Source organism: Leopardus geoffroyi, chromosome B2 (genome assembly GCF_018350155.1).
Source record: "Leopardus geoffroyi isolate Oge1 chromosome B2, O.geoffroyi_Oge1_pat1.0, whole genome shotgun sequence".
Taxonomy (NCBI): Eukaryota; Metazoa; Chordata; class Mammalia; order Carnivora; family Felidae; genus Leopardus; species Leopardus geoffroyi.
Window position 1 is genome coordinate 98,043,220 of NC_059332.1, and position 24,586 is coordinate 98,067,805.

A 24,586-nucleotide genomic window follows, 5' to 3' on the forward strand; every position below is an offset into this window, starting at 1 on the left:
ATTGTAGCTTGAATTGGCGTTTTTTTAAATGATGGCTTTTGCCAAGTTCTTTTGGCAGCTACTCTAGACTGAAAGAAAGTACTAAAAATTGATTACTTGCAAGCTGTTACTAATAGTTCCTTTTTTATGCAGCCATTGCCACCCAGCCCAGGCTGGGGTCCCTGTAAAATGTTAGTATCTGCGGTGACTGTGTGGAGGACCTGTTGCCCAAGTGGAGTGAGTTAACTCTAATTTACTCCTGGATGTCTGCATTCTTTTCCACAACTGTCCACAAATAGCGTCACAGCAAATTAATGTAATTTTCTGATTGATGCAAAGAGTAACCAAAGAAAGCTTGTTGTGTTTGGTGGCCAAAATACCACACAGTGTGAGCAAAGTAGAACTGCTGGCCCATTTTATAGCACTCTAATTGATAATTATTTCTCAAAGAGCACATTATTTGGCCGTGTGGCAACAATTCAGTATTATTCCAGAGGCATTAGACGTGTAGGTGCATGTGAACACTGCAGTAAATAAATGCTTCCTTTTGCCAAGAGTGGAAGTAGGTTATCCAAGAAGAAAGGGGAGGGAAAAGAAAATATCAATTTCCTATGTACCAGAACAGGCCTGGCTTAAATCAGTTAGTTAAAAAACTGTAGAGTGTGAAATCTTGTAAAGTTTTTTTTTTTATTTTATTTTGTAATAGAGGCTTCTGGTTTATATTTAATAACCTAGAAAATTAACTCTCTTCTGGAAACTTGGAGAAAGTATATACAGTAAAAACCTTGGTTTGCGAGCATAATTTGTTTCAGAACATGCTTGTAACACAAAGCACTTTGTATATCAAAGCAAATTTCCCCATAAGAAATAATGGAAACTCAGAGGATTTGTTCCACAACCCAAAAATATTCATATAAAAATGATTACAAATATGGTAATATAATACAAGATAATAAAGAAAATAAAAAAATATAAAGAAAAATAAATGAACCTACACTTACCTTTGAAAACCTTCGTGGCTGGTATGAGGGAGACAAGAGAAGGGGGGGATTATTATGTAGGACGACTTTGACTATCACAACGGAATCACTGCTATCTGTTGGCTCAATGGAATCTTTTTTTCTGCATGGGGACCATTGTATACGCTCGCACAGGTGTTGACTACGGTACAGTATTAGTAAACTCTTGTCATATACTGTATTTAATGTCACTGGCAATAAGACAGCAGAGGAAAGTTTCTAAATCTGCAGACAGCCTGGCCTAGAATGAAACAAAGCGTCCCTAAGCTTACTCTTGTATGGAAAAGCAAAGGACTGTACACAGGTGCTTTGAAGTGACAAAAAATATACCAGTGCCAGTTGTGGGCACATTCCAACGTTCTGAAAAATCACTGATTTCTGCCAGACACCACGGCCTGAGACCAAGCATCTGAGTATGGGAGACGATTGCGCACAATCCCTCAGAGAGAGAGGGAGAGAGAGAGAGAAAAGAACCATTGGCTCAGTTGTGATCATGTGGCATTTGGCATCATGTACTACTCATGTTGCAAGATATTGCTTGTTAATCAAGTTAAAATTTATTAGAAATGTTTGCTCGTCTTGTGGAACACTCAGAACAACTTACTTGCAATCCAGGCTTTTACTGTAAATGTTTATGTGCAGGTGTTTGCTTTTGGTTCATGGGAACTCCCCAGTCCATCCTTTTTGCAGGTCTAACGCTGCTAAATACTGTCAGAGGAATGAAGAAAATGGATGTGGAAGAGCTAAAGTGGCAAGAGGAGGGAATCCTGGGTTTCTGCACGTGTGACCTGTTACAATGACAGAGTCACTGTGGCAAGGAGAAAGGCCTGAAAGCATTTCCATAAGGGTTAAATTTGGGGCTGTCAGTAGACAAGTGTAGGGGACTGAGGAGAAGCTCTTCCCTCTGAGAATGGCCCAGCGCTCCAAAATCGAGATCTGGATCCTGTGGAAACTCAACCAATGTAACCTAGAGGACTTCCATGCAATGGGGCAGTTGGTTGTCAGGGAGATGGGGAGTGTGGACATAATGTGATCTGCTCTTGCGTCTGGTCAAAGGAGGCAAAGAGCGAGAAACCTGCTGCCTGCTCAGCTCTGCTCATCACAGGCAAACAGCAGCATTGAGCAACATCTGGGAAAGATGGTGACTGATGCAGATGAAACACTGCACAGAGACTATACCTGGGGAGCTGCTCTTCTATGAATGGTTTATTTTCATAAGGCCTTACAGGTCCTCAGCAAAGCCAGATCAGACTATTCAGATTGCTGGAGCCACACGTCTGCTCTTTTTTTTTTTTTTTTTTTTTAATTTTTTTTTCAACGTTTATTTATTTTTGGGACAGAGAGAGACAGAGCATGAACGGGGGAGGGGCAGAGAGAGAGGGAGACACAGAATCGGAAACAGGCTCCAGGCTCTGAGCCATCAGCCCAGAGCCCGACGCGGGGCTCGAACTCACGGACCGTGAGATCGTGACCTGGCTGAAGTCGGACGCTTAACCGACTGTGCCACCCAGGCGCCCCACACGTCTGCTCTTTTACTTGTGACTTCAATTTCCTCCTTCATCCCCTTGTCTTGTGTTCTTGCTCATTTATGTAGGAGTAGAGAAGAAAATTAGCTAGAGATGAATTGCCACATTACATCTTTTGCATTTGACCCCACTAGCCATGAGACTCGTAGGTCAGAGGCAAAGGAATGTATTACGCATAGCACAGCAAGCTGCACAAGCAGCAACGTATTTTGCATCAGTTTCCACTTTGCTCCCAAGTCCCACAGGAGTGACGCAGATGGGCCCAGGTTGATGCCTACACATGCAGTGGGTGCTGTTAATAGGAGGGGAACCCTAGGTTTAGGGATCCTTTATCTTTTATGATGGGCAGTAAGTACATCTGTACGTTGCTCTGGAGCTAGACACTACCACTATCTTTCAAGTCTGTTCACTATGCAAATGCAAACATTCAAGAAAGATAGTTCAGAACAGAGGGCCATTAGTGCTTGCTTGCAAGACATGCAGAAACTCCAGCAACCCATGGAGAGTTCTGTCTCAACTTGGATTTATTAACCCTTTAGGAAGCTTGGGTGACTTCTGTTTCTGTCCACAAATTAACATCAGGACTCGGCTGCCTTTCTTTCTTGGGAAGACAACGGAGATCATGGCTGTTCAAAAGAACCTTAATGAACTTGTTTCTGGAGAAAGCTAACACAGGGTAATATGGTTCTGTATAATGCCTCAGAGAGTTGGAAGTGTATTATTTGAAGCTACCTTTGAACCTGAAAATAGCTCAGCAACATCTGTCCCTGTGTATTTTTCTTCTCTTGTCTTGATTTGAAGGGATTAATTTCCATGGCCCCTGTATATACAGTGATTTGTTATGCTTTAGGGGAAGACCTAGTACCTGGTCATGCTGTGAGTGCACACACACATTTCCTATTAGCAAATGAACAATTTGACGAAGGGAGAAGAGTTGGAAACTTCAGCTGAGGAGCCCTGGTGATAGGCCCAAGGAAGTTGAGAAAATCTGTGAGATAAATCTGCCAAGACAGACTCAACCAAGGAGGCAGTTATAAGGCCAGAGGTCCCCTGTCCTCAAGAATGGCCTTGGAGGGGCACCTGGGTGGCTCAGTTAGGCATCTGACTTCAGCTCAGGCCATGATCTCGCGGTTCGTGAGTTTGAGCCCCACGTTGGACTCTGTGCTGACAGCTCAGAGCCTGGAGCCTGCTTTGGATTCTATGTCTGTCTGTCTGTCTGTCTGTCTCTCTCTCTCTCTCTCTCTCTCTCTCTCTCTCTGTCTCTCTCTGTCTCTCTCTCTCTCTGCCCTCCCCCCCACTCCCGGCTCATGCTCAGTCTTTCTCTGTCTCTCAACAAATAAACATTAAAAAAAAGAAAAAAAGAATGGCCTTGGAGTCACAGACAGTTGGTATGCAGGGACCAGTGAGCCCTGGAGCACTATGACACCTGCTAAGTGAGCTTGGGCTCACCCCCTAACTTCACCATACTAAGAGTGTCTTATGTGCCTATCCTTGCCAGTTAATATTATCCCTCCTACCCTTTGGGTGATAGATATTATAACTACTGGTGTTTCCAGTTTTTTAAGTGCTTTCAAGCTTACCCCACACATCAAGTAGATTAGAGCCTAGCACATATTAATACTACAGTACTGCATTCCTTTCATGGCCTTTTGAAAAACTGACTTATCCCGTGCACATTCAGCCTTTTTCATCATAGTTTGGAGAATAGTGCTAATTAACTTGTACATTTAGGAACATCCTAGATTTTAAGTTAAAATGTGCTGGTATCTAAATGTCCACCACCACTACCACTCCCCACGAACAGTGGAATGGGTGTCTGGTTCCTTAGTTGATCATTTTCTGTGGACTTTTGAGCTGTGTGGTGCTCATCTGTACGTGTGATTGGCACCCAGAAGTGTCCTGGAATGAACAGTTGATTCACTTGGTTGGCATTTAGCAATATCATTACATTGGTCATCAGCTACTTTTGCATCCTATGGTTTTAAACAAGAAGAAATCTTGCGAAACCAGTGCAGTGAAATGCTGCACATGCAGGTGAGGTTACAGGGTAGAGAAAGCAGTTCCTCAGGAGGCTCCTTTTTAGCTGAATGCCATTGGGCTGTGGAAAGGAAAGAGAAGGGTACTGTAGACCTGAGTCACTTTGCAGAATTGTCTGCTGCATTCTTTATTCCTGTAAAGAGAAAGGCCATCAGTTGTTTTCTTTGCAGTAGCCGACATGAGATACTCTGTTGTGTGGCATTTACTTTTTTTTGTCTTCTGCTTTTTACCAGTATCGTCTTGATTTTTGATGACTATCAGAATAACTAACATTGACATTTGGAAGATAGCCTGCTTCCAAATACATATACACTTGTCTGTTCTGTAAACCCTAGCCCAAACTTTTTCCTTCCCTAGCTGAAAAATGTGCCTCTACCCCTCCTGGTCTTTCCAGGGTGTGGGCCTGTGCTTAGCTGTGTGACTGTGCCCACACGTTGGCATATATTTCGGTGCTACCCAAAAGTAATCCGTTGCCCTTGAAATAACAAGATGAAAAAGAATTGTTTTTCTGAGCCATAACATCTGAAGAGCTGGAAACAGTTGTGTTTGTATGTGTGCCGCTAAAGCCAGTGAATTTCATGTGAAGGAAGGGATTGTAAACCAAGAACAGAAAAGCAGTTTTCCTGGATTTCAGATGACAAACTCAAGCTGTTTAACTCACCCACTCAGCACCTCCACAGCCATCCCTTTAATGTGCTTGCAGGCATTGTCAGTGATTTCTGTTTCTGCAGCTTTTGTTGCCAGAAGACAAATAATAAAATAGCATGCATATACAAACTTAAAGCAGTTTTCTACCAATGTTTGATTGAGGTTAAACAGAAGCATCCTGATCATGCTGTCAGTTGGCAGGCAAAGGCATATTTTAAAATTCACATAGATTTAAAGAAAGCTAATCTTTTCTGGCTCTATAATAAACTAATTACATGTTTAAAATAGTATAGAGCTGAGTCCCTGTTTCAGATTAAGCCTCGTAATGGCAAGGTCAGGACAAAGCAGACATTTGCCTGGCTTTGCCTGATGTCTCTGGCTTGAGGATCCACAGCACGGTGCCAGCTGTTTCAGAGCCTGAATAGGTCTGCCAAGGACGGCCAGGTAATACTGACTTGACTCACTAATGGGTTAATGCTCTCTGAGCACAGAAGCCACCAGACGTGCCACCGAGGAAGACCTGGATACTTAATAGTTTATGGCAGTAATCTTGTTTGGTTGTTCCCTAAAAGAGGTGATCCCAGGTCAGGTTAGGACATGCCAGTAGTGTCTCTTTTGGGGTATATCTGAGAAAAAAGGTGTCATTTCTAAACATGATCTGGTTTCAACAAGGCTGACTTCATAGCTAGTCATTCTTCCACTCTTTCCCTTCTTTTCATAATCCTAGGGACCATGTGCAGAAACTTAGAGATGGGAACATGTCATTCAGTAACATAGATTTTTGTTCTTGTTCCTTCATGTTCTTTGGTCACCTGTTAGTGGTGCCTCTCTCCTTAGGCAGTTTGGTGATGTCAGAGGGAAACATATACGGACAGTGGTGAGAGCTTCACTCTGGAGTTAGCCTTGGGCTTGATTACTAGCACCACCAGACAAGCTACTTAAATTTTCTGTACCTCAGTTTCCTCCTGACAGGCTTGTCGTGAAAATAAGTGAGATTAGGTTTGTCAAGCACAGAGACTTGGCCTTGGTAGATGTCAAATACATTAAGTTCTTTCAGATTGCAGGTGAAGTAGACTCTTCTTTTGGATTTTTCTGTTCTTGTTTTTCTTTGGATGTGCCTTGGAGGAGACTTAGTACCAGAGTGTGTTATCTATGATTTTGAGTCTGCCTCTGAGGGCTCTGGGCCAACCTCATTACCAAGAATGAGGCCCTATAACATCTCAAGGCAGGTAAGGAGTCAGCTCTTCTCCCTAGATGGACATGACACCTTTGTGCCAAGCCCTTGCTCCTCCAAGTAGCTCACACACTGTCATGTTGCCCTTCTTAGCATCTCTTATTACAGAGAACCGTAAATCTACTAATTAGGCTGTCATCTTGTTTTTGGAAATTGGATTGTATAATTGAAGTTAATACTCAAAGGGGAGACTTGCTACTTCACATTTTACAGTGGATGCTTATTTCCATCTTCACTCACGTGAGGATTGGTCATTGAGCTCATGTTTTATAACATTGCCAAGTATAATTCAGGTTTGTTTTGTGGCTGTTGCCCCTTTTCACCAATTCACTGATTAAACAAATATTTTTTTGAACACCTACTATGTACCAGGCCCCATGCTAGGTGCTAAAGCTATAATAAGACATGGTGTCTGGTTGTGAAGAGTTCTATATGTGTTTGGGGAGACACGTTCTCCTCAAATTATAAAACAAGGCAGACTGAAGTTGGATGGCTTGGTGGCTGGCTGGCTGGATGGGTAGAAGATACTACCTACCCATGCTTTGTGCTCCCTGCACTTCATCCCTTTAACCGGTGTGGTAATCCAGACATTGGAACCGATGTTGTTTCTGGGTATTACTGTTCTACCTTAAGGCCAGGAGATCAGAGTTTGTCTCAGCGTGGCGTCCACTTACTAGCTGATTGACTTGGTGTCCACTTACTAGCTGATTGACTTCGGGTACTCCCTTGTATCTCTTTGGCCCTTTGTTTCTTTCACTATAAAGTTAAGGCTGCGTGTTACTAGATGGGTTTCACAGCCCTCTCCATTTTCCCCAGTTTACTTTTTACTGAACTTCCTGCTCTGATCACTTATATAATGCCATGAAAGTGATTATTAAACTCTGATGTATTCCTGAATTCTGGTCATGTATTTCCAATGCCTTTTTATTCTGTTTCCACCCACAATAAATTTTCAAACTGGAAAAACTTGTAGCTTTATTGTTTTTTAATCTAAGTGAAAATTATGTTAATAGTAAAACTATTTGTGTTCTACTTTGTTCTACTCTGTGGAGTCCATTTCAAGAATGTTCTGTAACTTCATGGTGTTTAACCCTTTGAGGCATCCATTTCGTGTAGCTAGCTGTGCATGGTCTCCACAGGGAATTGACATAGTGTGTGCCCGTGTGGGAAAGGGAAATGGATTTAGTAACAACATCAGGGAAGAAGCTTGGAGAAAGAGAGCAGGAGCTGCCAAAGGCTATAACTTTAACCTGCTTTCTGGGGATTGTAATTCTATTGACTGCATGCCTTTAACTGCTTCTCCCTCAGTCTGGGGAGAAGGATGGGCAGGGGATTGGAAGCAGGAGGGCTCATGGGGAGGGGCAGGGTGCTGCCGACAGTGGGTGTGGGCAGAGGTTGCAAGGCTGCCAGGGTTCTCTTTGTGCCGGAAGTGCAGGTTTGGCTGTAAGGAATGGAATGTTCCCTCTTGCCCTCCAAGAACAGAAACAGCTGTGGAAGAGCTTGAAAAGATTACTAAATGAAAAAAAAATTAATATGAAAATAAAAGCCACATAGAAAATCCAACAAGACTGCAGTAGAGTAGTAGCCGTCTTTTTCATGCTCTTCGAGAGAACTTTCTTCCTATCTAGGATTCCTTTTTTTCATTTGAGGGCAGGACAGATTGTCTGCCCAGCCCTTCCTCTTCTAAGAAAGCCTCATGTGTCTCATTTTGCTTGGGTAAAGAATGGGTTCATTATGCTGATTATCAGATGATTGCTATTATTTTATTCGGTTTAGTGAGAGACCAGAACCTGTCACTTACTGCATGAAAACTTGAAGCAAACGTTAATTTTCAAAGGAGGTCTCTGTGGGTAGAGGATTATTGTTAGCAAATTTAACAGAAATCTTGTTTCAAGCTGGAAATTTAATCCTTCAGCCAAGTTCCTGACAATATTTATTTTAGAACATTGTCTTTTTAAAATAAGTCCCTTAATGGTTTAAACTTAGTGTTTTAAACAAGAGTAAGAGTAGAGCTAGCCTGGGACTTGTCTTACACATCAGGGTTGATTGTGCAATGCTTTATGTGAATGTTTATTTAAGTTTTCTTCTCTGTCTAAAAGGTTTGCTTGCCTATTACAGCTGGTATTCCATATAGTCAGAAATAATAACTGTTTCTGATTTCAAGTCTGTTTTATGCTATCATGCTTTCTGTACTTGCTTTTGAACAACAGGTTAGCCCCAAAGAAGATAAAATCTAGTGGAAAATCTGGTGGAAGCTAGCTAAAACCTAGACTCTACCAGTTTCTAATAAGAAGGACCAGCCTCACACTTGCCCCTCAGATGGCGGCACTACTTGGCTCTTTGCCATGTCCACTCAAGGATCTTTGCCCTGAGTGTAATGATGTAGTGTTTTGCACAGTTGAGGAATGAGAAGGAATGAGAAATGGAATATGTGATTATTATTTTTGAGACTGAATATGTCCTCAGGAAGTTCATCAAGTGATATTTTGCTGTCTTAACAGTGGGAGCTGATAAGTACCTCAGGATTGGGGTATGGCTTTTTCAGTAGTTATTTTTACCCAGTCTGTCTTTTTGGCATTTTGCTTGAAGGATAGTCTATGAAAGGGATTGTATGAGATTGCATGCTAATTCAGGGAGGCTCCTGAAAATTATAGGGATTAGCTACTGTCCCAGCTCATCCTGTCTTCAGCCTATTATCAATTCTTAGTTTTGTGAATGCCCACATGTCCTCTTTTCTGTCCATGCCTATCCATGCTGGGTGGAGAAGTGGCACAGGACAGAATGAGATGACCATCCACAGGCAGTACAAGGTCAAGGACCCTTCTTCCCTGTCTCCCTTGCCTTTTTTTTTTTTTTTTCTAAGAAAAAAGATAATCTGGATCCCAGTGGCCTGAAAAATTACTCTCTCTGTTTTACTCTGCACATATAATCACAGCTTGATTCTATAGCCCCAGTTCTCATCCTTATTTTCTTTTTTTAATTTTTTTTTTTCAACGTTTATTTATTTTTGGGACAGAGAGAGACAGCATGAACGGGGGAGGGGCAGAGAAGAGAGGGAGACACAGAATCGGAAACAGGCTCCAGGCTCTGAGCCATCAGCCCAGAGCCGACGCGGGGCTCGAACTCACGGACCGCGAGATCGTGACCTGGCTGAAGTCGGACGCTTAACCGACTGCGCCACCCAGGCGCCCCTCTCATCCTTATTTTCTAAGTGGTGGGAACTTGAACTTAGAAAACACCGATTCTGCTTCCCAGACCTGGGAAGACTAGGGACGGTTAGGTTGGACTCAGAGTCTCAGTCACTGGAAAGGCAAGGGGGAAATTCCAGTGATTCTCAGCTCTCCTTGCACAGAACAATCTGGGGAGCTTTAAAAATGCACCTCTACCTTAGCCTTACCCACACCAATTGAATCAGAATCCCTGGGAGTAGGGCAGGAGTATGTAAAGCCTCCCCAGGTGATTCTAATGGGCAGCCAGGGGAAAGAATTAATACTTAAGAGAAGTCAGGGCCTTGTCCAGAGAACTGCCTCTGAAAGAGCCTGTCATTATAAATCAAAGGCCACTTCCCAGGCCCTCTCCTAAAGCTGTATCTTTGCATTACTCTGCAGTGGCACCCAGCCCCTTGGGTCTCCTCGTGACTTGTGGTTTTCATTGGGCTTTTCACGTGACCTTTATCATCGACTGCTCAGGAGATGCATATATTAGAATTCAGGCATTTGGCAGCCTCATTCTGAATTGTCATTGCCCACAAGTCAAAGTAGTGAGACCTACTTGAAATGCTGGTCCTATGTGTAAGGTAGATGAATATTGTGTCTAAAAGCAATCTTTTGCAGATTGTCCCCACTGAAATCCCTTAGAAGGACCAGGTGGATGCCTGCAATCTGCCTGGTGTGGAGCAATGGGTCTGGCTTAGGGGTTGACAGCCATAGCTCTCATTTTGCTACTTTTGAGACAGCACAAAAAAAGAGAGGGAGGGGTTGTCTTCAAAAAATAAATAAATAAATAAAATGGAAGATAGGCAGGGGCCTTTAAGAGTTAAATTACACAACTCCCTTTTTATTTTTAAAGTCAGTGGATTCCTTGTTGCCGTTGCTGAGAAAGATAAATTGATACCACATGTTGCTTCCAGACAAAACCCTCTCTGTGTTCCAGGGGGAGCACATGCAGCTGGTGTCTGGGTTAGTGGACAGTCTCCACAAGGTAAACATGGGTTGGAAGGGGCTGGAGTGGACATAGGGTAGCAACAGTTAGGAAATTACCAGTCACTCCTGACTGACACAGCACCTTTGAAATACTTTTAAGAGTCTGAAATCTTCCTGGAAGGAGCCGCCCTCTCACCTTTTGGCTTAAATTATATGATGCTCGGAAAACAGTAAGTGAACGTTTCTGATGTCACTGCTTCCGTATGTGGGATTTGACAGTTGAGAGCCTCTTTTGTGCTTGGCACTTCAGTGAGTACTTTGCATGCGTAATTTCATTTAACCTTCCCGAAGATCCTAGAGTTAGGCAGAGAGGGTAATTTTATCCTCATTTTGTGAAAGGGGCATCTGAGGTTCACTCAGTTGCCCAAGGTCATTGGACAAATGTCAGAGCCAGGATTCTAGCTCAGACCTGACTGACATCAGAGTCTGTACTCTTCCTTCAACATCATGCTGCCCCACCTCCATTAGCCACCTTAAATTGTGTGTGTGAATTATCCACTTTGTAAAGTTCCAGTGGGGAATACTTGGTCATTTCAGGCAGCTTCTCTTGGACACCGAACCTAATCTGTTCTGGGTCCATGTGTCTTCACAATCAGTTGGCACAAGTGACCATGTGCACTTTAATATTAGTAATAAATGTATCTTACAGTAGAAAACTGCCTTTCAGGAGAGCAAGAAAAATAATTACCAGATTCTGATAAGTACAGTCATCTTTATGCTAATTTCTTCAAGGAGAACCAAGCAAAGAAATCTCATGCTGACTGTGGGCCACAGCCCAGAGTGTGAAATCGAGTTCCTTCATACTACCTCCTTAACACACCTTCTGCACATACCTCCTTGAAGGATTAGGCCACTAAATACAGCTGCAATCACACAGGACACAGGTTTTCCAGATCTCTTCCTATTTAACTCCATTGAAAGCATCTAAAGCATTTCTGTCCCAAGCTTGCTTGGGTGTAAATCATTTTGAAAAAGAGAGCATTGACATAAAATGGGCTGAAGAGTATTCTTCTCTCTGCTCTCTCTTCAGACACATTGTGTTAGAGATGCTTTAAGGATTCTCTAAATCTTTGGGGCAGGTTGGGAAAAAAAACTGGCATATTTGTCCCTGACACTAAAGTTTCTTCCTAGAAAATGTTTGCTTTCCTATAATTTCCAGTATCTGGATTTCTTAGTAGTGAACTTAAATAACCAGAACTATTCACATGATTTGGGGTTGAGGTTGTAGTGTAGCTTCGTGTCTCCTTTAGTAAGTGTGATGATAGAATGGCTTGTGCTCTAGCAATAGGACTTTTGGTTGTTAATATTTACCTTATCAAGTTAACATTAAGGAAAACACATCCTTAGTACTTCAGCCAATTAACAATGGCTTGCCTTACAAAGCATTAGAAAAGTTAATTCTAGTCTTGTCACACCATTCTTTTTTTTTTTTTTTTTTTTAATGTTTTATTTTATTTTTGAGAGAGACAGAGACAGAATGCAAGTAGGTTAGGGGCAGAGAGAGAGGGAGACACAGAATCCGAAGGAGGCTCCAAGCTGTCAGCACAGAGCCCGATGCAGGGCTCAAACTCACAGAGCTGTGAGATCATGACCTGAGCCAAAGTCAGACGCTCAACCGACTGAGCCACCCAGGCACCCCAGCCATTCTTCCTTTACTTCAGCTCCCAATCCACAAACTAATGTAAAATCCTAGAAATATAAACTGTTTTGTATGGTATATGAATTAGTGGAAAACTATAGAATATTTTTAATGGCGGTTTTTATAGTTTAAAATACACACAAGTAGGGAGGCACCTGGCTGGCTCAGTTGGAAGAGCACGCGACTCTTGATTTCCAGGTTGTGAGTTTGAGCCCCACGTTGGGTGAGGAGATTATAAAAAGGATAAATAAACTTTAAAAAATAAATAAATAAAATACAGTACACTGGAAACTAATTTACAGACCATAATATAGAGGTCTTTAGAGAACTTAAATGATAGATCATGAGATTTTACAGTTGGCCTGTTTTTAGAAATCCCACTTCTCATTTCTGGGACTGACTTGAAGGAGTATCATCCCTTTGAAATCTTACAGAAGTCATATCACCATTAACTTTTGTTATCAGGGAAGGTGTGGGGAAACATCATACTCCTGACATTTTATCTGGCATTTATTTATTTATTTACCTTTTCCTGCTTTCCCAAAATTTAGGTAGAGAAACTACTGATTAGAATCATGACCTGTAAGAAAACCAGAATCTATTTCTGGAATCCACCTTGTTAGGATGAGGGAGCATTTGAACTGGAAATGGACAGAAGGACCATATTTATTGGCCTTTGGATTTTATAAATGAATTATGGATTTTATAAATGGGAAGCTTGCCAGCCTGTATGTATAGAGGCTCCTGAGATAGGGGACTGTCACAATGGTGGTGGCATTGTGTTGTCTTGGTCATATAACCGGAAAAACCTGTCTGAGTGTTGTGTAGGTAATATGCCTAAGGGCATGCATTCTGCTAGTAATAATCTCTCAAACAAGAGTAGAGCAAAGAGTGGAAACTGAAGCTAGTCACCGATTTAATAAGTCAGGTTTTGTTTCAGAACCTAAGGACAGTTAACATTGGTTGGTATGGTGACCATTGCCCTCTCCCTAGAAGGAATGCTATCATGGCCTCCTTAGTAAAGAAACACAAACATGGGCTGTGTGAGCCTTCACTTTTTTGTCAGTTCTTCTGAAAGACTTTCTTTAAAAAAAGGTTTATTTTTAATTTAGGAAAGACCCATCAAATTATTATCCCTATTTCATAAACAGAATTACAGTAATAAAGTTGTGCTTTTATATCCTTATTCTTTATTAAATGTTTCTTTAAAATGTTAACAGAAATAGGTTAAATGATGACTTCTAAATAATTTAGTGACAAACCTGTGAAAGGTTATATAGTAAAAGCATTGGATTTGAGTACGAAAAACAAATTTCACTTTGGGTTATATAGGCAGTGTGACCCTGGTGTAAGTTATTTAATATCTCTCAGCCTGAGCCCTCATATAGATGATGAGAGCACTGATACCAACTTTGTAGGTTTATTATAAGGATTAGAGACCATGAATTTAAAAGCTATGGCTCAGTAACTGGCAGTGCTCTAATTAGGCAGGTTCTCATTTCTTCACCCTTGAGATCAGGGCTCTGGGCCCTGACATCTTGTCCTGTGCTTCTGGTCCTAAATGTGGGTATTCCAGCCCCTTTACCACATGTCCTTACAGAAGCTTAATTTCTGTCTCCAAATTTTAGCCAATTGTAGCTTGAAATTTTGTTAAATTATACATATACATTGTTGAAGTTTAGAGTTGTAGTAATAGATGACTATTAGAAAGTTCATGTAGGGCATTTTGGAATTCTGTAAAGTGTTCCTTTTTTTTTTTTTGTAGTTGGCTTGGAATTGGTGAAAATAAAAATACATTTAAAAAATACTATTCTCTAAGTGCTTTTTTTTTTTTTTTAAAGTTTATTTATTTTCAGAGAGAATGTACCCGTGAATGGCGAAGGGGCAGAGAGAGAGGGAGAAAGAAAGAATCGCAAGCAGACTCTGTGCTGATAGCAGCCCATGTCGGGGTCAAACTCCGGAACCATGAGATCATGACCTCAGTCGAAATCAAGAGTCTGATGTTACAGACTAAGCCATCCAGGCACACTCCCTCCCCCTCAAGTGCTTTTTAAAGAGGGGATAACAGGATACTTAAGATTGGTCATTATTAATCCTAGGTGTTATATGAACTCATTCCAAAACCTAGAGCAAAGGGGCCTGGCCAGGGTTCCACATTGCTCCCATATAGCTTCAGAACCTTCCTGTTTTCACCAAGAAGTTTAAGTTTTTTATTTAATATATCTAGTCATTTGAGTACTCAGATAGTAGAACCACCTTGCACCTGCCTGCTTTTTGAACCCTACAGAGTGAATTTTAAGAACGTGCTTTGAATCTGTTTTATAAAGGGTTTTACTTTTTAAAGAAACATAATTTCTGAACCATTAGTAGACATGCCATTATTTTATTTATTTATTTATTTATTTATTTATTTATTTATTTATTTAATTTTATTTTCTAATGTGAAATTTATTGTCAAATTGGTTTCCATTATTCTTTTAAAAACCAGAAGAGTAAAAGGGAATCAGAGTATATAGTCTCCTGGGCAACATTCATCTTATCAGATACTCACTATGTTGCCTGTTTTTTTCTCTCAACTGTGTCTTTATGGGCATATCATAGAAATGCCAACTTATGACCTGTGGTTGTTCATGTTCATTGCCCAACCTGAACTGCAGGCCCTCCTTACATAGGAACACATACATGGGAATCACTGAGTATTTTGAGTTACTTATGGTAAAATCCTGCCCACTTTCTGCGTTCTAAAAACATTCTGGTAGAACACATGTATTTGTATCTTCTACATAAATACAGTGGTGATTGCCAATTTTTTAAAAACTGTGGGAACTTTTAGGATTGTTTGTATTTCATATACTGCGCAAGGCAATACTTTTTGTCTTTAACTTGTGAGTAAAAACTCATCTGTCCTGTAGTTTCTGTTCCAGATGTGGAGAAGACCATCAACTCCTCTCTTTTACTGCACATGAGGCATTTTATAGATTAGAATGAGCCCGCATCAGGTGATGAGCTCTCCCCACCATGGACTCTGTGTTTTATAATAGCAATAAGAACACCCTGACTTGGTAGAGTGATCAGTTCCTAAAGCATATTACCATATATCATTCTTACATCATCCCTGTCAGGGAGGGATGGTTTGGATGTTATTATGGCTATAATGAAGATAGAGAAGTGAAGTTGTTGCAGACAGATTAAATGATTTGCTCAAGGTCACATGGTTGATCATTGCAGAGATAGGACTGGATCTAGGTCATCCCAGCCAACCAAGCTTATCTACCAAGCTGAGAGGAAGATCTTGCAAGATGGCTGCAGTTGTTAGGATTTTAAAGATATTTTGCTCTTTTTTTTTAATCCTTTAATATGAAATAGTTTTAAATGTACAGAAAAGTTGGAAAACTACTGCAGAGTTCTCATATCCCAACATCAAGTTTCCCGTTGTTAACATCTTACCTTAAAGTTTAGTACATTTGCCACAACTAATGAACTAATATTAATACCTTATTATGAACTGAAGTCCATACGTTATTCAGATTTCCCTCATTTTTACCTAATGTCCTTTTTCTGTTCCAGCATCCTGTCCAGGTTGCTACGTTACATTTAATCATCGTTCTTCCTTAGATTCCTTGTGGGTCTGACAGTTGGGAAGAGTATGCAACAGACATTTTTTAAATGTCCCTTAATTGGTATTTGTCTGATGTTTTTCTCATAGTTAGACTGGGGTGACGGTTTTTAGAAGGAAGACTACAAAAGAGGGTACCATTTTCATCGTATCATATCAAGAGTACATATTATCAACATGACTTAGCCCTATTGATGTTGACCTCGATCACCTGAGATAGTGTTTGTTTCTCTACTGTCAAGTTACTTTTTCCCTCCTTTCCAGACTGAACTCTTTGGAAGGAAGTTACTATTCTCAGACTGCATTGCCTGGAAGGGAAATATCTATATAAATTACTTGAAATTGTTCTGAATGGGCAACTTGCCTATTTCTGTCAACTCAGCAAATTTTACTCTACCATTTTCTTCTTCTTCTTTTTTTTTTTAATGTTTATTTTGAGAGAGAACGAGAGTGTAAGCACAGAAGGGGCAGAGGGAGAGGAAGAGAGAGAGAGAGAGAGAGAGAGAGAATGAATGAATCCCAAGCAGGCTCCACACCGTCAGCTCAGAGCCCGACATGAGCTCGATCTCATGAACCATGAGATCATGACCTGAGCTGAAATCAAGAGTTGGATGCTTAACCCACGGAGCCATACAAGCACCCCACCATTTTTTTTTCTTATACCTGGCAGACAGGTATGAAATTATGGCAGGAAAAGATGGAGTTATAGAAAGGATAGGTAACAGTTCACACCAGTTGAGTTTATAGTAGTGATTAAGAAAAGGTAGATGCTGCCTTTATACTAGTGGAGGAGGGAACCATAAGAAAATAGAGTAGCCCCTTGAGTGATTAATTACCCTTAGAGAGCCAGGGAGGTTTGTTGCAAAATGGAAGAGTGCTGTGGTAATAAAATTATATAAGTGTGAACTTCAGTGTAGGAAATAGTATTCTAGAAAAGGACAACAAAACTTAGGAATTTGGGGAAAACAATGTCATTGAGCATATACATTTCCAGCATCTCCTGGATATGAAACCATCTCTCACCTCCTAAATACCACAATTGGCCATTTACAATGTTGTCATTGTTCCGAGCTGGGTGGGGAGCATATCATACAAATGTTTATCTTTTTTTTTTTTTCTTTTTAATCCTCCAAAAACTAAGGAGGCTTTTAAAAATAAGTCTGATTAACTACTTCTGGCTGCTTAGTTTTGGTCCATTTTGTCTCATATTCTGCATATTCCATTCTCTCCACAGAACTCTATTCGGCACAACCTGTCACTGCACAGCCGTTTCATGCGGGTCCAGAATGAGGGGACTGGCAAGAGCTCTTGGTGGATCATCAACCCTGATGGGGGGAAGAGCGGGAAGGCACCCCGGCGGCGGGCTGTCTCCATGGACAACAGCAACAAGTATACCAAGAGTCGTGGCCGTGCAGCCAAGAAGAAGGCAGCCCTGCAGACAGCCCCCGAGTCAGCAGATGACAGTCCCTCCCAGCTCTCCAAGTGGCCTGGCAGCCCCACGTCACGCAGCAGTGACGAGCTGGATGCGTGGACCGACTTCCGCTCACGCACCAATTCCAATGCCAGCACGGTCAGTGGCCGCCTGTCACCCATCTTGGCAAGCACGGAGTTGGATGACGTCCAGGATGATGATGCACCGCTCTCCCCCATGCTCTACAGCAGCTCAGCTAGCCTGTCACCCTCTGTAAGTAAGCCATGCACCGTGGAGCTACCACGGCTGACCGACATGGCGGGCACCATGAATCTGAATGATGGGCTCTCTGACAACCTCATGGATGACCTGCTGGATAACATCACACTCCCATCGTCCCAGCCATCGCCCACCGGAGGGCTCATGCAGCGGAGCTCTAGCTTCCCATACACCGCCAAGGGCTCCAGCCTGGGCTCTCCAACCAGCTCCTTCAATAGCACGGTGTTTGGACCCTCGTCTCTGAATTCCCTGCGCCAGTCTCCCATGCAGACCATCCAAGAGAACAAGCCAGCTACCTTCTCTTCCATGTCACACTATGGCAACCAGACACTCCAGGACCTGCTCACTTCAGACTCACTCAGCCACAGCGATGTCATGATGACCCAGTCAGACCCCTTGATGTCTCAGGCCAGCACCGCTGTGTCTGCCCAGAACTCCCGCCGGAACGTGATGCTTCGAAATGACCCAATGATGTCCTTTGCTGCCCAGCCTAACCAGGGGAGTTTGGTCAATCAGAACTTGCTCCACCACCAGCACCAAACCCAGGGCGCTCTCGGTGGCAGCCGTGCCTTGTCGAATTCTGTCAGCAACATGGGCTTGAGCGACTCCAGCAGCCTTGGGTCAGTCAAACACCAGCAACAATCTCCTGTCAGCCAGTCTATGCAAACCCTCTCGGACTCTCTCTCAGGCTCCTCCTTGTACTCAGCTAGTGCAAACCTTCCCGTCGTGGGCCACGAGAAGTTCCCCAGCGACTTGGACCTGGACATGTTCAATGGGAGCTTGGAGTGCGACATGGAGTCCATTATCCGTAGTGAACTCATGGATGCCGATGGGTTGGATTTTAATTTTGATTCCCTCATCTCCACACAGAATGTTGTTGGTTTGAACGTGGGGAACTTCACTGGTGCTAAGCAGGCCTCATCTCAGAGCTGGGTGCCAGGCTGAAGGATCACTGAGGAAAGGGGAAGTGGGCAAAGCAGGTCAGTGCCCAATGCTATGGCATTTAATAACAAAGTGTGGTTAATTGGGGGGGAGGCTGACTTTTATTTACTTTGAACTTTACTCCACATTGAGAAATCGAGAACCATGAAGCAGTGGTACACGGTACATGGCTCCCAACCTGTTCATCTCCAAGTCAGACAGGGCCATCAGGTGCCCCTCTCCGCAGTTTGCTGACAGCTCAGGAATTTTATTGCCAGTGAAAAGAACATACACATATTCAGATATTTCATTCTATTCTTTTTTTCTTTTTTTGTATCTAGTCATCCTCGCTTACCTATGACACAGGTCTCCCTGCTTGATGGATGGATGAGGATAGAATGGAAAGGGGGGAGGAAGGGAGACCTTAGGTCACACAAACTTCAAGGTTAAGGACCCAGCCAGAAGACATTCTTAGATGCTCAGGTCCAACACCACCTTTGTCGATCTTCCATGTTATGGTTTCTTCATCTTTTTCCAGTGAAGTAACAATTCACAGGTACTTCTAATTTAACTGTAGAATATATATTCTGGACTCTTTCATGCATGAGTATTTCCACCAAAAGCAAGATCTGTTAGGGGCTCCTGGGTGGCTCAGTCGGTTAAGCATCTGACTTCAGCTCAGGTCATGATCTCACTGAGGTCTGTGAGTTCGAGTCCCATGTCGGGCTCTGTGCTGACAGCTCAGAGCCTGGAGCCTGCTTCAGATTCTGTGTCTCCCTCTCTCTCTCTGCCCCTCCCCTGTTTGCACTCTGTCTCTCTCAAAAATAAACATTAAAAAAAAACAAAACAAGATCTGTTAGATTCTTCACCATAGGACTAATCATGTTTATGAGTTAGCGTTCAGCATACAAGCATTTAGAGAGCAAAAGATTACATTGGAAACCGTTTTTATGTGAATGAGAAAGAGAGCACTTGGTCATGTGCTTCTTGTTCCTCAACGTGTAAGTGAGGTCAGGTTCCTAACAGTGACGTGAGTTGCAAAAGGGGGAAGAGATTTTTTTAAATTGTGGCATTTTAATACTGTTGGAACCAGAAGGATCATATAACATGATGTGGTAAGAAAAGCATTTTATTAAAATCAGAAATCAAGGGTTCAGTTTCACTTCTGCTAGTTTCTGGCCACTATCAGGGGTGTGCCACTTAGCTTCTGAGCCTCAATTTCCAGTCTTATAAAAATGAGTAGAATAGCCCCTTTGTTACCTCTCACAGGGTTATTCTAAGCATCAAATGCACCGAAGTATTTGGAAGTGCTTGTAAAACTGCAGTGGGCTGAAATATGTATAGTGTAATTAGGTAAACATACTGATTGATAGAAGAGTACGCACAGAGCCCAGAAAGGCTAAGTAGTTTGCTGAAGGTCACACAGCTGGACCCAAAATCCCTATTTCCTGAATGGCTTGAACCATGATAGTTTTCCCTAATTTTCTCTAAGTAGAAAAAAATAGGAAGTGCTCTGAACTGAAGCCAGCATAGCAGAAATACACAAGCTTGCCCCGAAACTCTCCTTAAGAAGTAACATGAGCACTGGGGTATTCTGCTGACAGGTTTGTGCCTCCAGACCCTACCCATGTTCAAGAGCTCTGTCTGTTCTGTGCCCCAGCTCCTCTTTTTAAAAAACCTCAGTAAGCTCCTTACACCCTTCTTTAAATGGTGTAAAAGGGAAATGCGATTCAAAGCCATAAAAACCCGGAGCCTTGTTTAACCCTCTGCCCTGGTGAAGGAATTACAAGGGTCCCCTATGGTGAACTCACTGCAGCTCACGGGGTAGTTGTAGAAAGGGGAGTGTCAAGAGTGTTGCGGTGCTGCAGCTTCTCAGCTTTCCCAGGCATAAGCCGGCCCCTAATGGGACTCAGACATCTGTTTTCAGTCATTTAATAGCCCTTGAGATGGTAAAAAGACTGTAATGGAAGCTAAATAGGGTGACACACTTGCATGCCAGCCAGTTCAGTACCAGAACTCAGACTGTGAAGATTTTGCCTTGAGAAATAGAGACATTTGGCTTTTAGAAGAATAGATAGTTTGTTTTCCTTTAAGAAGTGGAATGTGATTGTGGCTTCTAATGACACAAGTAAATTTTAATTTTGGTAGAGTTGTAAAGGAGACCCACTTTGTAATTTGTTGAAAAGAGTTCAGGAGAAAATGTAGTATCAATTTTTGTGTAATTTTTCAAGTGTAGGTTTTCTTTTTTGGTTGAATAGCAGACCTTTCTTGTATATGTATAATTCTAAAAGATTGTATAAAAATATTTTAAGGGAGATTTAAATATTTATATTTTAAAAACATGTTTAATGAATTATTATTTGAATAATAAATAACCACTTTTGGGATAATGCATTTTATTGTTATGCCCTAATGGATGGAGCTTTAGGATCGGTTAGTCACCTTTTTCTCACAACATTTTAGGGAGGTTCTTTTGAGAAGATATTTCTTCATTTAAAAATGAAAAGCCACCAAAAATGTCCTGAAAGTAAACTAGCTCAATGTGATCAGAGCAAGAGAAAAAGCATCCTAAAGACGATGGGGTCTTTGAGGGAGCCTGGTTTCTAGGTGTAGGATTTCCATATTGCTTTGGAATGAATTGTTCTTCTAAACTGCCAGGAGCACATGTGACCTGAAGTATATTTACCTTTAAACTTATCTTGTGTCTATCACTTTATTGAAGACTCTTAAATTCACAGAACAGGCCTGAAGTTACAACCTCAGACCTCTCTTCTCCCAAATGAAGTACCCCAGCTTCCCAAGAGTTGTTCTAGAATAGCTTTCTTGGTTTGGCTTTTTTTTTTTTTTTTTTAAACAAGTCGCCATGGTATTCTCCAAACTCCTTTCCTGCCTAAACTGAAGGTCACGTGGCCCTAAATTGCATTTGTGTAGTTGTGGAGTAAACGGAACGGCTCTGTCCAGTTGACAGTCCTTCTGGAGAGCCGTGGAGAGGTGCTTCTCTGGAGGGCTGGGTGTTTCACACACACATCATTCATCTTAGACTATGTGTAAAATCCTTTGACCTGTGGGTCTATCTGGAAAAGAAAAAAGAACCATACCTTTTTACGAGTGCCAGCTACTGGGATGTGAAGGGCACTTTCTTCTCTATAAAGCGTGGTGCACATACTTTGAAATTGGCAGTGGAGTTGTCTGTGAGCTTGTGTGGTGGTTGCAACGCTGAGCTTCCACGGAGCCCTCCTGTATCTGACGTGGGTCTCCTCTCAGTGGGAAAGCAGCCTTGACCTCACTGTAGTTTTGAGGTCAAAAGATGCCTAAGTTCACAAGCTCCTTCATTCATCTTCACCTTTTGACATTTGGAGACCCCATTAGGGAACAGCCCAGTATTTAGTTTTAAACTACTTGGAGATAAAGAATGGAAAACATCAAGAAAGAATGTTTCCGCATTCTAATATTCTTTCCACAAAGTGGCCCTAGTAAGAGATACGTGATGATCCAGAACTAAAAAGAAACAGTGGTATACTAGTGTGAAAACAGCAGGATCTAGTGCTGGAGGCCATTTAGAATTTATATTTGGGCTGCTTTCCAAAAGGAGCAAATCTTTGAGACTTGTTGAACTAATATTTGAATGCTGTGATCTGTTACATATTCATGTTGGGGAATAGAACTAATTCTGACCAAATACAGACAATGTAGGCTATTTATGTCATGATCTTTTTCTTGATGTAGATATTTCTGTGTTAGGCAGTATAATGTATGATAAATATGAATCTGTAGGTATTGCATGGAGAATATACCCTATTACTTGCACTTGTGACTGTAGTCTACTCTTTGGTTACAATATGCCAGCCTCAAGAATTCTTCATCTGCAGGGGTCTTTATTCTTACCTTTAAAAGAGCCTGCAGTCTGAACTGTCATTCATTGAGAGAATGGCTGTCTGGATCCTTTTAGCGTTGACAACAGTAAAGGAAAATTGACATAGCTGTGAAAAGGGGTTTTCTGTGCAGAGGCTGGTATACTCCTTACATACATTCTTTTCTCTGGCAAGCTGTGATACCCAGCACTGAGGCTGCTCTTCCTGGGCAAAGGGACAGAGCCTGAATGACTCTCACTTTAAGCAGTTGCATTTATAAATGGCTTTCTGGACGGTCTCTTTGGCCACAGAGCTTATGTGGAGCATGAATAAATGGGGTGAAAATCACCTGAATTACTACTGGAAATTCTTGTAAACTTTAAGCTCCCACTAAATGCTTCTTTTTCCAGGGTTCATAATGCTCAATATTCAACATCTTATAAATAAAGTTTCAGGGTGCCTGGGTGACTCAGTCGGTTTAACATCTGTCTCTTGATTTCGGCTCAGGTCACGATCTCATGGTTTGTGGGATTGAGTCCTATGTTGGACTCTACGCTGACAGCACAGAACTTGCTTGAGATTCATATTCTCTCTCTGTCTCTCTCTCTCAAAATACATAAATTAAAAAAATAACATCTTCTCAAGTACAGTCTTCCCCCAGGTGCCACATATGCTTCTCATAAGGCTTCCCTTTCTGTATGGAAACTGGAGAAAGCACCTTGACGGGATCTACTTCTGTGCTATCACTGGAGACATTGGCCAGGGGGCTGCCTTGTTCCTGGGGCGGAGAGAAGGATGTTTGCTGACTGCTTGCTCTTTCCGACTTGGAGATGCATGCTTTAATGCTAGATTTTCATTCCAAGGTGGAGAATCCCCACTTTGTAAGAGGCATCCCCCACTTCACCCTGGTTTTATTAATGTGTTCATTTGATTTAAAAAACATTACTTTCCCCCATCTTCCAAATTGTTTTGGAGTTCCAAAAACTAAAATGAGTTAAAATTTTGTTTTGAAGGGAGCCTGGGTGGCTCATTTGGTTAAGTGTCCAACTTTGGCTCAGGTCATAATTTTGTGGTTCATGAGTTTGAGCCCTGCATCGGGCTCTCTGCTGTCAGCACGGAGCCCGCTTCAGATCCTCTGGCCCTTCCCTCCCCCCCGCCAAAATAAAATAAATAAGCTTTTAAAAATGGTAAAAAAATAAAATTTGTTTAAAAACATTTTTTGGTATGAAAACTAGTAATACTTCTGATATTTAGAGATCCTGTAAATGAGTGTTTCTCAAAGTGTTTCACAGAATACAGATCCTCAAGGTATTCCTGGGTATTATGTAGAAAATGCATTCTGTGGTCAAATTTGAGGACTACCATGTTAAACAGTGAAATAGGGATGTTTCGATGTTTCCAGCAGGGTGTCTCAGAGCCTTTTTTAAAAAATATAATTTATTGTCAAATTGACTTATGTACAGTGCTCATGCCAACAAGTGCCCTCCTCGATGCCCATCACCCATTTTCCCTTCTCCCCCAACTCCCCATCAACCCTCTGTTCTCCCTATTTAAGATTCTCTTGTGGTTTGCCTCCCTCCCTCTCTGTTTGTAACTATTTTTCCCCTTCCCTTCCCCCACAGACTTCTGTTAAGTTTCTCAAGATCCACATATGAGTGAAAACATATGATATCTGTTCTTCTCTTAGAGACTTTTTAATATATGTTATGAGCCTTGTAGATAGGATTGCAGTGTTTCATAAATTCATTTGATATTTTGAGTCAAATCCTTTTTCTTCAAGAAACCAGGACCAGTGTTCTAAGAAAACCCCTAAAGACATGAGCCAGCTACCCACTTCAGCTCACTGTCCCTGGGGTTCTGTTGTGATGGGAACTGTGGATTTAAAAAGCCTCCCTACAACCCAGTCCAAGTTAAGTATTGTCTGTGTGGTATGGCAGAGGGGCTGTGGGATTTGTAGCAGGCTTCCATTTTCATGGCTATATGTCATTGAGTCAAGTCCCTCCTCTGCTTATCTGTGACCCGAGGTTAAAATGGAAACCTATCCCACAGAGCTCTTGCATGGGCTAATGTCCTTTGGCAACTTTTTAAAAAGTTATTTAATATTTATTGTTACTTAAAATGGCTCCAGAGGTTAATACAGAATAAAGGAGCCAGCCAAGCAAGCCAGTGTTACACTGTTGGCAGAAAGAATGAGTACATTCCTCAATAAACTAGAACCAGTCCA

The 24,586-nt window shown here is 41.8% G+C and overlaps 1 protein-coding gene across 1 annotated transcript in view; it reads left to right on the top strand.

The window, feature by feature from the left end:
- FOXO3 (forkhead box O3) overlaps positions 1 to 24,586 on the top strand; it is a 127,184-nt gene that overhangs the window by 88,899 nt on the left and 13,699 nt on the right. The window contains exon 3 of the mRNA XM_045499209.1: positions 17,135 to 18,570. Coding sequence (XP_045355165.1) covers positions 17,135 to 18,535 — 1,401 coding nt within the window. The 3' untranslated portion in view covers positions 18,536 to 18,570. The remainder of the gene's footprint in view (positions 1 to 17,134; positions 18,571 to 24,586) is intronic.